Source organism: Hemiscyllium ocellatum, chromosome 4 (assembly GCF_020745735.1).
Source record: "Hemiscyllium ocellatum isolate sHemOce1 chromosome 4, sHemOce1.pat.X.cur, whole genome shotgun sequence".
NCBI lineage: Eukaryota > Metazoa > Chordata > Chondrichthyes > Orectolobiformes > Hemiscylliidae > Hemiscyllium > Hemiscyllium ocellatum.
In genome coordinates this window covers 104,141,439-104,159,817 of record NC_083404.1, presented here as the reverse complement: position 1 = coordinate 104,159,817, position 18,379 = coordinate 104,141,439, and the positions used below count along the sequence as shown (strand labels likewise).

Below are 18,379 nucleotides of genomic sequence, written 5' to 3'. Positions count from 1 at the left end.
AATTCTGGAATTCCCTCCGTAAGGGTAATCAGGGTTGCAAACAGCAAATGGACTGCAGTGATTCAAGAAGGCAGCTCACCACCATCATCTCAAGGGTAACTAAAGGCAGACAATAAATGCCATCTCATGAATGAATTTACAAAAATATACAAGTTCATTCACAGATTATTCATGAAAACATTGTTTGTCAATATAAAGTATAACTTGTGTATATTTGTGCTTACAATCTCTTAAATATGATCAGACATTTACAACTGTATGTGCATTTTAGTAAGATGTATACAGGTACTAACATAGAATGATCATACTAAACATTAGTTCAGTTCAATTCTATATAGATGATGACTAGCCTGTTGAATGACTTCAATAATTTCGACTTACATTTCAGATTTTCACGGTACATTGATTTTGTTGTGCAGCATGTTTCTAGTGGACAAATATTATGTTCTCTATAATCAACTCATATAATTGCATCAATAAGGTAGTCATCAGAAACTATTAAACAAAATTCCCCTCATACTTAAACTTTATGCACATAAATATTTCTGTTGGGCATACTCTTGTATTCTGGTGTATTGTATTACCTATTCATTATTTATGGATACATTGTGTAAATTTTATACACATTTACTCAATGACATCATGTTATCCGTCCTACCTCATTCCCAATCTGCTCTGCTCTATTTCAGGAAAAGATGATACAGCATCTGCCTTCCCCACTGAGGATACTGCTTCTGCTGTGCTAACCATCGAGAATTCCTCATCTCTCACCCATTCCCATTTCTCAGAAGCTCAGACAGCTTCTCCTATATCTCCCCACAAGGATTCCCCTAACATTCCCATTGTCCCCAGCCAGTCTCCTTGGTCAACATCTGGTGACCTCTCCCAAAGTCTAGCAGATGCTTTTGTGAAGAGCTCCATGGTAGAGCAGGCCCAGAGGGAGGGACTGGATGATGGAACTGGAAGTGGACAGGTGAGTTGGGAGCAGGGAGCAAATGACAGCCACTTTATGTCAGAGGTTCAGGGCGGCTTAAGGGTAACCTCGCCGCCTCTGGCAACTGATTTGGATCAGGAGTTTGGGGGTTGCCTAGGCTGCCAAGGAGCTGAGCAGGAACTGGAGGAGGAGCCACCCAGCCTGACAAGCCCATCCACTCAGCAAGTTGCAATCCCTGGCTTAGACTCAATAAAAGTGGTAGAGGGAAGTGGAGAGACTTTTGGATCAACAGGAAGTACCACTGCATTCAAAGAGAAGCAGGACACGAAGTTGAGCTTGTCTGAAGTGGCCACCAATGTCACAACCCAAGGAGCAGAAGTGAGCACAGATTATACCCGGGTAGACCCCCTGGGTACCACTCCTGCCCTTCAGCCCTTGACAACACATGAGCCCTCTCAGGTGCCTACAGACTACAATTATGACTCTAACAATAATACAACTATTGGCTCTTTTGACAAATTTCCCATCATTGATGCTCCAGACATTCCCATGACCTCATCCAACATAGAGTCCACAGAAGATTATTTGCCTGACCTACCTGCCTTGACAATTGGTCCTGATGTCAGTATCTCAGATATCAAAATGACCACATTATATTATTGGGAAGAAGTGTCTATTGAGCTGGAGGATGAGAATGAGCTCAGGCTGACCACAGTCTCTCCTAAGGTACAGACCATGTTGATGAAGGAAGAAGCCACAAACATACAGACTGTGCCCAACCAGGACTTCCGATCAGAATCTTTCCTGAAGGAAAATGCCTTCACAGGCTCCTCTGACTTAGAAAGCAGACACGATGCTAGCCTGTCACCACCTGTTCTTGGAGAAAATGGGACTGAATGCAAACTGGGATATGTGAAGCAGAATAAGTCTTGCAAGTCCATTTGTGACATGGTCCCAAGCTACTGCTACAATGGCGGACAGTGTTATGTCATGGATAATGTTGGAGCGATTTGCAGGTAAGCAATTTTATTTGTGGGTTGGATTTGAATGTGTGAGCTAGTCCAACGTCAATAAATGCAATCTTTGTGAGTCTCACATCATAAGTTTCAGATGAAGAAGGCCCACTTTACTAATACCAGTCCTACATCCTTTTCACTGCAGTATTCACATTCACTCCAGCAGGCTTGGTTCAGCTTGAGCAGAAGGGTGACACTTCTAACAAAACAATATGTTCTGAAAGGTTGGCCAAATTTCTGCACTCAAACCATGGAGTGGGGCCTTGAAACAGTCATCAGCTGACCCAATTGCATTCCTTCAAGGCTCAGCTCTGAATATTACTGGTTGGAAAACAGATGGTAGTGGGTCAGCTGAGCGTTCTACACCATGTCCTGTTTTCCTTTCCTGGTGCCTGTTTTCACTAATTAGGTACAGTTCAAATTGACCCCTTGTTTCCAGTTGTCAGCAAAAATTGATGCTGGCTTTGCACACAAGCTTACTCCCTGCCTCAGTTGTTACGATGGAGAGGCAATGAGGGACTGTTTCACATTCCTCACCCCTCTATCCAGATAAGCTCAGTTCACGAACCTCTGGTTCATTACTTCTCAGATCCCAATCACTGTGATGGTATATTACTTGAGTGTGTTACCCAGAATGCATTTATTAGTTATAACTGAAAGGAATTGAGTGGAGAGCTTGTTTAGCAGATTATGTTACACAAAACATAAGACAGTAAGTATTAACCTATTCGATTGCTCAGACTTTTCTAAACTTTCCCTGAAATGACTTGCAGTTTGCTCCCACAATTCTTCACATGTACGGTAGCTCTGGATCAGAATGGAATGGTTTGTCCATCACTGGTTACCTATGAATGTAAGAAAATCCACAGTATGGCTCCTCAGTCTCATTGCAGCCACTTTACAGGTACCCACAAAGATTATTTCATGAGACATGTAAGTCTCCTCATTTACCTCTAATAAAAATAAATGTCTTGCAATAATGTTGATATCTTGCTAACCCTTAGAGCACCTTAATAGAGGATAGAAATCTTCTGTTTCATACATACAACTAGGTATTGCATGAACCGTTTTAAGGACTGGATTTGTTCTTTCTGAAGGTGTGTGTTGGGTGGGAGTGCCTCAACAGGAGAGACGAAAGTAAATATTAATGGAATTGCTGTATCTGGGTTGGGAATATTCAATGGACAAGTGTAGAGAGATTTTAGCCATAAACATCACCTGTGTTTTGAAACACAAACAGAAAGTGCTGCAGAAACTCAGCGGAGTCTGGCAGTTTCTGTGGAGAGAAAAGCAGAGTTAGCTCTTCGATTGCATTTATGCCAGTTGCACTGTGGGATACATGGAACATTCCTTGTTCCATTCCTGCTCAGGGCCCTTCCACAACTCCTTCTCGAGTACATCCATGACATGATTAGTGCTGCTTCTCTGTCTCATCTGGAATTGCAAAACATTTATCAATTTGTTTCAAATTTCCATCCTTCCATCACCTTTACCTGGTTCACCTCTGACTCCTCCTTTCTCTCCCTTGACATCGCTGCTTCTATTTCTGAGGGGTTGGCTGGCCTCCAACATATATCAATATATTTGGAGTTTAATACGGATAAGTGCAAGGTGTTGCATTTTCATAAGACCAGGGCAGGACTTACGCAGTTAATGGTAGGGCCCTGGGTAATGTTGACAGACAGAAACACTTAGGGGTGCAGGTGCGTCAATCCCTGAAAGTTCCCTCACAGCTAGACAGGGTGATGAAGAAGGTGTGTGGCATGCTTGTTACATTGGTCAGAGCATTGAGTTCAGGAGTTGGGACATCAAGTTGCAAGACAATGGTGAGGACACATTTGGAGTACTGCATACAATTCTGGTCACCCTCTGAGAAAAAGGATGTTATTAAACTGGAAAATGTGCAAAAAAAGGTTTGCAAAGATGTTATCAAGGCTGGAAAGTTTGAGTTACCAGGTGAAGCTGGACAGGCTGGGACTTTTTTCTCGCTGGAGTATAGAAGGTTGAGGGGTGACTTTATAGAGGTTTATAAAATCATAAGGGACATGGATAGGGCGAATAGCCAATGCCTTTTCCCCAGGATAGGCTAGAGAGCATATGTCTAAGGAGAGATGGGAAAGATTTAAAACAGACCTGAGGGGCAACTTTTTCGCACAGAAGATGGTGCGTAAGAAGCTGCCAGAGGAAGCAGTACAGGCAGGTAAAATTACACCAGGTATAAGACATTTGGACAGGTACATGGATAGGAAAGATTTAGATGGATATGGGCCAAACACAGGCAAATGTTTGGGACTGGTCGGAAATCTGGTCGGCATGAACAAGTTGGGTTGAAGGGTCTATTTCCGATTTGTATGACTCTATGACACTACAAACCCACCAGCTCCCACAGTTACCTTGATGATACATCCTGACACCCAGCTTCCTATATGGACTCCATTCTATTCTCCCAGTTTCTCCATCTTCATTACATCTGCACTGATGATGCCCCCTTAAACAGGGGGTCTCAGATATGTCCACCCTATTCTATAACTGAGCATTCTGTGCTATCGTGGTTGACTATGCCTTTAGCTGTATATGACCCATTTTCTACACTTCTACCCTAGCCTCTTTCATTTCCTCCTACAACAATCTTGTTCTCACTTTCCACCCCACCAGGTTCTGTACTTCCAAAGATCATAAGCTGCCATTTCCACCATCTCCAACAGGATGCCTCTACCAGATACATATTCCCCTCCTCTCCCTTGTCAGCATTCGGCAGGAACCATTCCCTCCAGCCATCCTACTCCAATCCTCCACCACTCCATGCCACAACAGCACCTTCCCATGATACAACACTTGCCCATTGACTTCCTCCCTTCTCACCGTTCAAGGCCCTGGACACATCTTCAAGGTGAAGTAGTGATTTATCTGTACTGCACTTGATCTAATTTCCTGTATTTGCTGCTCACAATGTAGTCTCCTCTACACTGAGGAGACAAAGCGCACATTGCGTCACCTTTGGCAAAAGCCTATGGTCTGTCCATAAAGGTGACTCTGAACTCCCAGCTGCCTGCAACTTCAACATGTTCTCAGGCCAACATTTCTGCCTTGGGTCTGCTACAGTGCACCATTGAGGCTCAACATAAACTGGAGGAACAGCACTTCATCTTCCATGTTGGTACCTTACAGCCTTCAGGACTCAACAATGAGTTTAACAATTTCAGAATGTGATCACCCTCCTCCATATTCATTATTCCCCTCACACCCCCATACAACCTGTTCTGTATAGGTCGTCCCCAGCACAGCCAACCCATTTTTAACTATTCACAATTCCTGTTAGCATGCATTCAGCATTAATCTCTCTCCCAGCTTATCATCAGCAACTCCTTTGTCTGCTTTGACTTTGCTTTTTTTTCCTCTCTCTGTCTCTGTCTCTGGAGACTCCCCACTCTTCTTCCTCCACCACCACCATCAGCATAAATACCATCGTTTCCCAGCTGCTTTCAGTACTGATTACATGTCACTGGACCTGAAACATTAACTCTGCTTTTCTCTCTGCAGTTGCTGCTGGACTTGATGAGCTTCTCCAGCACTTTCTGTTTGTGTTTCAGATCTCCAGCAACCAAGATCTTTATTTTGTTTTATCTGTGTTCTGCCTGACGTGGGAATGCTTTGGTGTTGTCAGCCTGGTATAGGCATGATTTGGATGTGCCGGTGTTGGACTGGGGTGTACCAAGTTAAAAATCACACAACACCAGGTTACAGTCCAAAAGGTTTATTTGGAAGCACTAGCTTTCGGAGTGCTGCTCCTTCATCAACCACCTGATGAAAGAGCAGCGCTCTGAAAGCTAGTGCTTCCAAATAAGCCTGTTGGTATGGACATCTTAATGTAAATGATTAGATTCGATTCCCTACAGTGTGGAAACAACAACAACAACATTTGGCCCAACAAGTCCACACCAACCCTCTGAACATTATCCCACCCAGACCTATTCTCCTACATTGTATCCCCTGACTAACATACCTAGCAGTGCACAATTTACCTGGTCTGCACATCTTTGGATTGTGGGAGGAAACCAGAACACCCAGCTGAAACCTGCACAGATATAGGGAGAATGTGCAAACTCCACACAGACAGTGGCCTGAGGTTGAAATCGAACCCAGGTTCGTGGTGCTGTGAATCAGCAGTGTTAACCATTGTGTCACTGTGCTGTCCATCTGCAAAGTCAATTTTCCACATCCTGAAAAGCTTTAACCATTTATAGAACTGGGTTAATAAAAAAACATCTATTTATTAACATCAAAAGAGTGTACAGGCAAGATGTGAGCTTGATATTGGTTGGAAAGGGGTTGTTGAATGAAATCATACAGGATGTGCATATAACCAATTATTAACACTGCCGAGCATTATTACCAGGAATGTAGGACTGATTAAGTAACCAAATGTAGTTACCTTCAGAGATTGTTGGATGTGTATAGATTGGTTCATGATGTAAGCCCTAAATTCCAAAAAAAGTGTTCAATAATGTAACACACTGGTAATGTCCCTACTTTGGACTGGGAGGTCTGGGTTCAAGCTCACCTGCTTCAAAGATGTGTAATCATATCTCTGAACAGGTTGCTTCGAAAAACTGGTTATGTAAAATGTGGTATGGGCAGTTATTAGACTAGAAACATTCAGATCTAATTGGATTGTGGGGCAGTTATTTTAATGGGATATTGTAGCTCTGGATGTAAGCTTGCTCGCTGAGCTGGAAGGTTTATTTTCAGACGTTTCGTCACCATACTAGGTAACATCATCAGAACATTGTAGCTCTGGATGTGTAGCTATCTAAAATCATAGGAGTGATGTGTTCTGAAACATCAGGAGATTTAGTTAAATTGAGGTTCCATTTGACTATTTTTAGATGGCCAGAATTTCCAATAATTATCTACCTGGAAGGGACTTCAGCAGAATCACTCATAACTTCATTGGATATACCAAGATGCATGCAGATATGGGTTAGCAGTTAAAACCATTTCAATCAGTTAAAGGCTGAATTAGATAGTTTAAGGAATAGATTTATGTGTGACTTAATCTAAAGAAGTGCAGTGTCATTGACACTTTGAGGTGAGAAAACTCCCGGAATGATGATATAAATATACTGTATCATAAAATCCCTACAGTGTGGAAGCAGGCCATTCTGCCCATCAGGTCTACATGAACCGTCCAAAGAGCATCTTATCCAGACCCACCCTATTCCTGTAACCTTGCATTTCCCATGGCTAATCCACCTAGCCTGCACATTTTCTGGATACTATGGGAAATTTAGCATGGCCAATCCACTGAACTTGGACTGTGGGAGGAAACCAGAGCATCTAGAGGAAATCCTCGCAGACATGGGGAGAATGTGCAAACGACACACAGACAGTCACCCGAGGGTGAAATTGAACCTAGGGAGTGTAAATCGATGAGTGTTAATTGACTAAAAGTGTACAAAAAAAAATGAGACTTGTGGGAAAGCAAAAGTTTTATGTTGATCTGTGTAAAACACTGAATACAAAATAGTAATGATTATGTTTAGGCTATGTGATGCTGAGGGACATTTGAACTCACCGTCTTTGGCACTCACTTTGCTGAAACTCAGACACACAGCAAAACAGATGAACAGAAAGTGTAAGGGCAGGAGTAGGCCAGTTATCCCTTTGAACTTCCTTCATCTTCAATAAAAACATGGCTGATCTCTTATCTCAACTCCACCTTCTTACATTATCCCTACGTTTCTTAATTCCATTAGTTCCCAAAGATCTCACAACCTCAAACTTGGATATATTCAGTAACTGTATATGCAAAGCTTTCTAAGATGGAAAATTCCAAAGATTCCCAAATTATAGAGTATAAGACTTCTCCTCTCAGTCCTAAATTGCTGACCACTCATTCTGAAACTGTGACTTGGTGTTCTAGGTGTGCTGGCGAAGAAATTTTCTCAGCACCCTAACCTGCCAAACCCTTTAAGAATATTGTGCTTCAATTAGATTACCTTTCCTTCTTCTTAACTTCAGGGAATATCAACTTAATCTACTCAATCTCTCTTCCTGGGATAATGCCACCTTCCAGAACATTTTAGGCTAGTTAAATTTTGTCTGCTGTTACTGAATGAAAATCTGTACCAGGAGCACGTAAGTGAAAAGTTATTTAATTGTGACCAATTATGACCCTTTGCACATGGTGAAATATGGGGAATGTGTCAAGACAGGTCGACGACGGTCGAGCAGTGGATGCGGTGTATGTGGACTTCAGCAAGGTATTTGATAGGGTTCCCCATGGAAGGCTCATTCATAAAGTCAAGAAGTATGGGATACAGGGAGATTTGGCTATCTGGATTCAGAAGCGGTTGGCTGACAGAAGGCAGAGAGTGGTTGTAGATGGAAAGTATTCTGCCTGGAGGACAGTGTTGAGTGGGGTCCCACAGGGCTCTGTTCTTGGGCCTCTGCTCTTTGTAGTTTTCATAAATGACTTGGATGAGGAGGTTGAGGGTGGGTTAGTAAATTTGCAGATGAAGCAAAGGTTGGAGGTGTCATTGATAGTACAGAGGGCTACTGTAGGCTGCAGTGCGACATAGACAGGATGCAGGGCTGGGCTGAGAAATGGCAGATGGAGTTCAACCTGGATAAATGTGAAGTGATACATTTTGGAAGGTCAAACTCGAATGCTGAATATAGGATTAAAGACAGGATTCTTGGCAGTGTGGAGGAACAGAGGGATCTGGGTATGCAAGTGCATAGATCCCTCAAAGTTGCCACCCAAGTGGATAGGGTTGTCTAGATAGCATATGGTGTTGTGACTTTCATTAACAGGGGATCGAGTTTAAGAGCTGCAAGGTTTTGCTCCAAGTCCATGGTGAGACCACACTTGGAATATTGTGTTCAGTTCTGGTCCCCCTACTATAGGAAATATACACAGGCTTTGGAGAGGGTGCAAAGAAGGTTTACCAGGATGCTGCCTGGACTGGAGGGCTTGCCTTATGAAGAAAGGTTGAATAAGCTTGAACTTTTCTCTCTGTAGAGAAGGTGAAAGAGAGGAGACCTGATCGAGATATACAAAATAATGAGAGGAATAGATAGAGTCAATAGTCAGCGACTTTTCCCCAGGGCAGAATTGACTGGTATGAGAAGTCATAGTTTGAAGATATTAGGAGGAAGGTATAAAGGAGATTTTAGAGGTAGGTTCTTTACACAGAGAGTTGGGAATGCATGAAATGCGTTGCTAGCTGTTGTGGTAGAAGCAGAGTCATTGGGGACATTTAAGCAACTGCTGGACATGCACATGGATAGCAGTGAGTTGAGGGGTGGGTAGGTTAAGTTACTATATTTTACATTAGGATTAAATCTCTGCACAACATCATAAGCCAAATGGTCTGTTCTGTGCTGTACTTTTCTATGTTCTATGTGTCAGTGAAGATATAGAAGATGGGTGGCCAGGTTGATGTTACATCTTGGAGCTCAGTTATCGGGATAGCGTCAGCAGTTACAGCTGTTACTTTGGAAAAATTCAGTGTTATTGTGGATGTGAATTAAGCTTTCAAAATAATGTGGGGCTTGGATTTAGCCCCACTAAATTAGTTGTTTCAGATAGAAGTGATGTAATTGGAGGACATGCTTATAAAATATTAAAGGATTCAAAATGGTTCCGCTGGGTCTATTGTTTAAAACAAATAGAGGTGGTGGAATTGCAAGGCATGCCAGGAAGTCATAGAAGAAGTCAAAGAGGGTTAGAGGGCAGGAGAGAATCATTGCCGTTTGAGACAAGCTGCAAGGTGCCTTGGCTGGAGTTCCTCCACTCCTTGAAAAGGAACTTCAAAGCTCCCCTGGAGGATAGAGCACTCCTCACTGTAGGCGATATGTTCCACAGTGTGAGTCGTTGGGTTATTGTGGCTTCCTGGAATTTTCTCAATTAGGGAGCTGGTGAGGAACTTTATGGGAGCTTTCCTGAATTAACCTTAGTAATTTTCCTTCCATTTACTTCCGCTCTGTGCAGTGAGAGGATTGGAGCAATCTGGATGATCAGATGCAGCAGGCTCTGTAGACCTGATGAATTTTTGTGAGATTGTAGATTTTATCAAATTTGGTTATGTTGTTCCTTTTGTGTCCCCATCAGTCTCATCCCCCCAATTGACCATATAATCAAAAACCTGCAGCTTGAAAACCATTTGAATGGAAATTAATAAATTAACAAAAATAAAACCATTTTCTACATATTCAAGTAAATGTGAAACTGTAATAGTGTGTTTCCAAGGTTTTGATCTGTTGCCAGATTTGCTAAAATATTGGTATTTTAAATTACATTTTGATTCCTTTTCTTGAGATGAACCCCACCTACCCACATTTTCACCATCACCTCCTTCCCACGAGAACTCCAAACTGATTTGTGACTCTGATCAATTTCACTGACTACTTCAGTGCTCTGCAATTAATTATGCCACAGCTTGGTTCCATTTTGGGTAACAACAGTTCTCCTTCTGCCCCTCATGTTCTCATTTTTAACTTCAATACCATAGGACCTGAACCATTCACCATACACAACAAATTTCTCTGAACAAATTTGTGATGCTTTTTCATACTCTGAGGAATCGATTCAATGATTCATGCTTTTTCTGTACAAGAGGCCTCCATTCTCTGTCATCCTGCTTGTAGCAGCATATGAGGTGGAATGTGTGGCTGAACAAAGATTGATCCACAAACTTGGATCTTGATGGTGTTCCACTTTATTGAGTGTTGTGTACATATCCCACTGTGTGTGGAGATGATACATCCACAACATTGTGAACGATTTAAGTCCACAATGCCCAGCAATCTCTCTCTGTTTCTCTCTTGCTGTCTCACCTTGCTTTTTTTTTGTTGTCCTAAAGCTCCTTGAACTAGTTTCACCATTCAAAGTTTCACCATGCCATTTGGGGTGGCACGGTGGCACAGTGGTTAGCACTGCTGCTTCACAGCGCCAGCGACCTGGGTTCAATTCCCGACTCAGGCGACTGACTGTGTGGAGTTTGCACGTTCTCCCCGTGTCTGCGTGGGTTTCCTCCGGGTGCTCCAGTTTCCTCCCACAGTCCAAAGATGTGCAGGTCAGGTGAATTGGCCATGCTAAATTGCCCGTAGTGCTAGGTAAGGGGTAAATGTAGGGGTATGGGTGGGTTGCGCTTCGGCGGGTCGGTGTGGACTTGTTGGGCCGAAGGGCCTGTTTCCATACTGTAAGTAATCTAATCTAACTCATGATTGATCGGTGATCTAGCCACTTTGCCCCATAAAGTTGCTTCACAAAAATCTATCAATCTCAGAGCTATAGTTAACAACTGATCAGCATCTTGAACAAAATTTCAAAGTTCCACCGTACTTATAGATATACTTCCTAATTTCACTCCTGAAAGTTCTGTCGTAGTCATACAGCATGGAAACAAGGTCCTTTGGCTCAACATGTCTATGCCGACCAAGTTTCCTAAATTAAGTTAATCCCATTTACCTGCGTTTGGCCCATATACCTTTAAATCTTTCCTATCCATGCACTTGTCCAAATGTCTTTTAAATGTTGTAACTGTACCCACTCTACCACTTCTTCTAGTAGCTTGTTTTATATATGCACCACCCTCGGCATGAAAATCTCACCCCTCAGGTCCCTTTTAAATCTTTCCCCTCTCACCTTAAACCTTTGCCCTCTAGTTTTGAATTCACCAACCAATTGGGAAAAGACCTTGGCTATTCAACTCATCTATGCCCCTCATGATTTTATAAATCTCTGTATGGTTACCCCTAACCCTCCTACTCTCCAGGGAAAAAAGTCTCAGCCTATCCAGTCTCATCCTTATAACTCGACCTTTCCTGCCTCAGTAACATGCTTGGAAATCATTTTTGTACATTTTCCAGTTTAATAACATTCTTCCTATAGTAGGACAAACAGAATTGTAGGTAAAAACTACTACTACCTGGTCAGGTCCACGCCCCCCTACAACCCACCCTCCCATCCTGGCACCTTCCCCTGCCACTGCAGAAATTGCAAAACATGTGCCCTCACCTCCATCCAAGGTCCTAAAGGAGCCTTCCACATCCATCAAAGTTTTACCTGCACATCCACCAATATCATTTATTGTATCCGTTGCTCCCGATGCGGTCTCCTCTACGTTGGGGAGACTGGCTGCCTCCTAGCAGAGCGCTTTAGGGCACATCTCTGGGACACCCACACCAATCAACCACACCGCCCTGTGGCCCAACATTTCAACTCCCCCTCCCACTCTGCCGAGGACATGGAGGTCCTGGGCCTCTTTCACCACCGCTTCCTCACCACCAGATGCCTGGAAGAACACTTCAACCCCAGGGCATCAATGTGGACTTCAACAGTTTCCTCATTTCTCCTTCTCCCATCTCACCCCCGTTCCAAACATCCAGCTCAGCACTGTCCCCATAACTTGTCCTATCTGCCTATCTTCATTTCCACCTATCCACTCCACCCTTCCCCTGCCCCTGACCTATCATCTTCATCCCCTCCCCCCACTCACCTATTGTACTCTATGCTGCTTTCACCCCACCCCCACCCTCCTCTCATTTATGTCTCCATCCTTCAGGCTCTCTGCCTGTATTCCTGATGAAGGGCTTTTGTCCGAAACGTCAATTTTACTGCTCATCAGATACTGTCTGAACTGCTGTGCTCTTCCAGCATCACTAATCCAGAAACAGAATTATACGCCATACTCCAAATGTGGCCTTACCAATGTCTTATATATCTGTAACATGATGTCCCAACTCCTGTACTCAATGCTGTGACCAATGAACGCAAGTGTGCCAAATGCCATCCACCCTGTCTACCTGTGATGTCACTTTCAAGGCATCGTGTACCTGCAGCCCTTGGTCTCTCTATTCAACAGCACTTCCTAGGACCCAATTATTAACTATGTAAGTCCTGCCATAGATTGTCACCTCACATTTATCTGAATTAAGCTTCACCTGCCATTCCTCAGCCTATTGGCCTATTTGATGAAGGTCCCATTGTACAGTTGGAAAACCTTCTTCATTGTAAATTATGCCAACAATTTTGGTGTTATCCGCAAACCCAGTAACCATGGCTCCTGTATTCTCATCCAAATCGTTTATATAAATGATGAACAACAGTGAACCCTGCACCTATTCTTATGACACGCTGCTGATCACAGGCCTCTAGTCTAAAAAATAACCCTCAGTCTTCTACAGTCAAGCCAATTTTGTATACAATTGACTAGCTCTCCCTGCATCTCACATGATCTAACCTTGCTAACCAGTCTCCCATGCAGAACTTTGTTGAAGGTCTTTCTAAAGTCCATGTGGACAATATCTACCACTCTGCCTTTGTCTATCTTCTTTGTTACCTCTTCAAAACAATTAATCAAGTTTGTGAGACATGATTTCCCAAGCACAAAGCCATGCTGATTATCCTATTCAGTCCTGCCTTTCCAAATGTCTCAAAATGTTTTGTTAAGCCCCAGATCAAAACTCCACAACCAGCAGAATAATTTCTTTATCTTCCCTGTATGTGTCATTTTGTAAAAAAAATTAATCAAATCACCATTTAATCTTCTAAATGTCTGGAACTACAATGCTAGCCTGTGCAATCTGTCATAATTTAATCCTTGATGTTATTATTCTTGTCTGTTTACAATATTGCCTCTTAATATTTGGTGTAAAGTGCTGCCACAAATTCTCCTTTCTATATTGAGATTAAGGGCCTGTTTGGTTAACAGCGGTAGAGGAGGAACCACTCGTTAATGTTAACAAGAAAATATAGTTTATTGCATGATAGCAATAGGGATGAGTGACATTGACTCATTAGGCATAATTACTAAGATTCTCAGGAGCAAAGGTGACACATCTGACCCCATTCAGATCTTGAGCTGGACTCCCAGACTCGCCATGTAGATCTGTAGTATTATCAGGCAGGATGGAGCCTCCCGGAGTCTCCCATATTAACCCTTGAAGAACCATAGGCTTCGAAACACCTCTGCAATGATTTTTGCCCATAGATTGTATATAAATATTCATGTGTATAATGACTTTTACATTTACCATTAACCTATCTCCCTGCAAGTCTCTGACTTCATAATTTCATTATTGTGGACATGGTTCATATCCCACTACTTTCTATTTATGTGTCTGTTTAAATTTATTTTAAATGTTGCGATTATATTTGCTTCTATCATCTCTAGCAGTGCATTCAAGTAGTTTACCATGCTCTGAGTAAAAAACTTAGCCTACCCATCTCCTTTAAACTTTCCCCTCTCACACTAAATATGTACCTTAGTATTTGACATTTCCACCCTGGAAAAAAAGGACTTCCAACTATCCACCCTATCCATGCCTCTCATAATTTTATATACTTCTATCAAAGTAGCTGGACATGCATAGAGTTCATTTGGCAAACTCAGGGATAATGATTGAAAAGTTGCGAGCATCATTTGCAATACATGGATTCCCGCAGTATTGGTCATGGACAATGGGACGTCATTTATCAGCAAGGAATGCAAGCAATTCCCAAAATCGAATGGCATTCAGCATGTTCGGACAACTCCATACTATCCACCATCAAATGGTCTGGCAGAAAGAGTGATCCAAATGTTGAAGGCAGGCTTAACAAAACAGCCTGCAGCTTCAGTCAATACCAAACTGTCCCATTTCCTGTTTGATTATAGGACCATCCCTCACGCAATTACAAAAATAGCTCCAGCAAAACTGCTGATAGGGAGAAGACTCTGCACCAGGTTAAACTTGACATTCCTGGTCCTAAGGGTAGAGGCTGAAATGCCATCAGGAATGCCAATGCTGGCCACATGATTCCTCTAAACAGTTTATTCTAAGCAAAGACCGTTTACTTCAGGGGACAACGTTTGGTGCTGGAACGACAGAAATGTCCCTGCATGGGTACATGGCAAGGTCAATGTGAGGTCAGATCCTGTGATATACAATGTTTGGGGAGGTGAGGCAGTCCCTAACAAACCTGAAGACTGCTACCACACAAACAGGCTGAAGCAAAATATACCTGGCCCCTCAGAACAGCCAGAAGGACCGTTAGAAACTGGGTTTCCCCCTCACTCTGTGTAGAGTTGAGGAAATCTCAGAGTCTGAGATGGATGCAGCCTCGGTACATTACCATTGGAAGAAGAGAGAGAAACTCTCCTGAGATGTTTCAGACTCAAGAGATGGGCTATGGTCCAGTACATGCTATCTGTGTCAGAGTCCAAGTCAGAGGAACTGGACCTGTGATGAAAATGTCGCAGGAGGAGCTCCCTGAGAAAGACCAGGCCTCCATCCCCAGATATAAGGGGGAGAGACGTAGTGATTTGAACCAGGTGGATCTTATTGACTTGGGGGTTCTTACCCTGGGTCAGTCAGAGAGCACTGGCTGACATAGAAACAGTGTGTGGTGCTGGAAAAGCACAGCAGGTCATGCAGCACCTGAGGAGCAGGAGAATCGATGTTGCAGGCAGGTGTTGCAATGTTCCCCCTGTCAATCTTCCTTCCCACCTATCCGCTCCACCCTACCCTCCGACCTATCACCATTACCCCCCACCTCCTTCCCCCACTGCACTCTCAGCTACCTTCCCCCCAGCCGTTCCAACCCTCTCTCATTTATCTCTCCACCTCCAAGGTTCCCTGCCTCATTCCTGATGAAGGGTTTTTGCCTGAAACGTTGATTCCCCTACTCCTCGGATGCTGAATGACCTGCTATGCATTTTTAGCACCACACACTCTCGACTCTGATCTCCAGCATCGGCAGTCCTCACTTTCTCTTATATAAACAGAGGATTCAGAGTCTTCTCACTTCAGTGACTGACTCTTTGCTGGCTGTCCACAGACAGTGTACCATGTACATATAGATAAAGAGTGACTTGGTGACAGAATACTGCCCTCTGTGAAGTTGTTTCAACCTTTTTTACACCTTCTCCAAAGTCCCCATATCCTTCCTGTAGTGTGGTGACCAGAACTGCACACAATACTTAAAATGTGGCTTAACCAAATTCTTATGCGACTGCCATATGACTTGCCAACTTTGATACTCAATGCCCCAAATGATAAAGGTAGCCATTTTGTATTCATTCTTTACCACCTTATCCATTATGTTGCAATTTTCAGGGAGCTATTGACTTGCACCTCAAGATCCCTCCATATACCAATGTTTCTAAGTGCTATCTGTATCACTAGTTCTGATAGATCTTTTTTGGAAGATGAAAAATTGAAACGTTACTCTTGAACATGTCAATTCATCATGTGGCATCAAAGTCAAATCTGTTTATCAGTTGGTTCAGTGGGTTAATTAGCTGCCTGAACAACTTCAGTTAAACATTCCTCAATGAGCTCAGATTGTATTGCTCATCCTTGACCTCAGTAGTTCCATCTAGATAACTTTGTTGATGTCATCTTTATGAATCTTCTCCAGTGAGGATTGGAATAGAAATATCTCCATCAATCCTCTGAAGTTGTAGACTTGCTTCCTTTTGACAATTTGAAACAATCTCTTTTGCCAACACAAGTAATGTCAAGAAAATTCTCTCTTTCTGGGTTCCACCTTGAGTCTAGGAAGCCCAATGAAATCTTCTACTGGTTGTCCCTTGAATATTTGAATTATATCAGTGCCTGGACAAGTTAATCTCTTGGAATTTGTTGAACTCCTCTGCTACCTGTAAAATATTGAAGTCAAGATATACATATAGGCTCAAAAGTAAAAATTGTTGATTGTAATTTTGTACATGTTAAACTCTCATGCTTTGTGTTACAATATTACTAATAGCATATCTTTACTTTTAAGAAGTATTCCACCTGGAGTATGTATTTTCATCTCTGTAACTTCTGTTTCTTCATCTATGGTATTTGACCCGATAGGACAGTTATACTCTCCCATATCAAGCTAAACATCAGTGTGATGTCCAATGACATAAATTAATGCTGTGGACCTTGAGTCAGTTGAGTCACCAATTTTCATTTGGGATTCTTCTGGGATTTTGTTCTGTCACATTGACAAATATCTATGAGTAAACATTTGGCTTTTTGCTGCTCTGAAGCTGGTTCCACCTTCTGCATATCTCCTCAAAATGACCTGTTGTTCTATATATGTACCATTCTTTTATCATAGTTGGGCATTGCTTTTGGCTGTGAAGATCTTTCATTCTGCAGCACTGACGCTGACCGAGTAGACGTTGTTTGATCTACTTTGAGTTAGCTTATCACGTGTGTCACATTTTATAAAGTGGATGGATTCTGTTGCTCTCCTGTGTTAAGGTTGCCATTTTCTCTCAAACATCTTCCTGGTTTCTGCCTCCAGTACAATTTATATCACTTTCTCCAAAGTCAAATCTTTGGATCTTTGGCTTGTAGTAAATTTGACAACGATTTCATTACTAATTTCAGGAATTCAGTCCCTTTTAAATTCTGATTTTCAAGCCCCACTGCTGTAATGTTTTACTAATATAGAGAGGTAATTAATTAAATTGTCTATGAATTCTCCTGGATGCTGAAACCTTCCGCTAAATGTTGCTTTTCCAATCTGTTCTCAGATTGAAATAATTCTGAAATGTTGTTGGAACTTCTTCAAATAAGTCTTCTGTATATTTTGGTGATTTATAATGGCCTTCTTTGTATGTCCAAACAAACATCATCACATATTTTCTTGTGCAGTTGAGAATTAATATTTAATTTCAAAACACTTGTGTTTTATTCTAAGAGGTCCAATCTCCTATTCTTGTTTGACCCATCTCCGGCATTACGTCTTCAATACAGCATTGTTTCTCCTGCTATTGTTTTGTAGTGTTACATTTTTTTAATACTTGAAAGTTCTTTTAAATATGCGCATTTTCAATGCCATTTGTAATCAGCTGGTTTTTAAGATATTAATTTTGTGGTATCTCAATCCTGTTTTAATTTGCTTGTTTTAAAGCTTCTTCAAGCCTTTAAACTCTATTATAGCAATGCAGTGTGCTTTTCCTTGCTTACAAACATGCAAACTCTATAATAGCAATGCTGGATTATTTTCTTACAAAAAAATTTTAATTTTGTATTATGACAATTATTTAAAATTTAATAGCAGCACATATACTAGTACTGCTTGCTGGTGTTTTTGCTGCCCTTTTTGTAATCCAAGTTATGATTTCCCACTTTCAGTGGACAAGATGGAAGTTTCCTGCCTTCTGCAATCTGGACTGAGTTTTCCCACGTCTTCATGGGCAACTGGATGCATTACTGCCTTTCACAATCTAATAGACAATGCACGTTCCTGTCTCTGATTTTTCTATTTAACTTCTGTGGCTGTGGTCTGAATCAATCTTCCTGTCAAATCTTGTTTAAATTATGTATCTCCTGATGTTATCACAGTCCTAAAGTCCTTCTGACGTCTTCACTCAAACATTGGGTTCTAAATCTTTTATATTATCCTCCTGTCAAATTAAATGTGCCATACAATATT

General features: G+C 42.0%; 1 protein-coding gene across 1 annotated transcript in view; it reads left to right on the top strand.

Moving 5' to 3' along the window:
• The first annotated feature begins 919 nt into the window (after positions 1–919).
• Positions 920–18,379, top strand: part of LOC132815231 (chondroitin sulfate proteoglycan 5-like) — a 94,667-nt gene continuing 77,207 nt past the window's right edge. The window contains exon 1 of the mRNA XM_060824044.1: positions 920–1,950. Coding sequence (XP_060680027.1) covers positions 920–1,950 — 1,031 coding nt within the window. The remainder of the gene's footprint in view (positions 1,951–18,379) is intronic.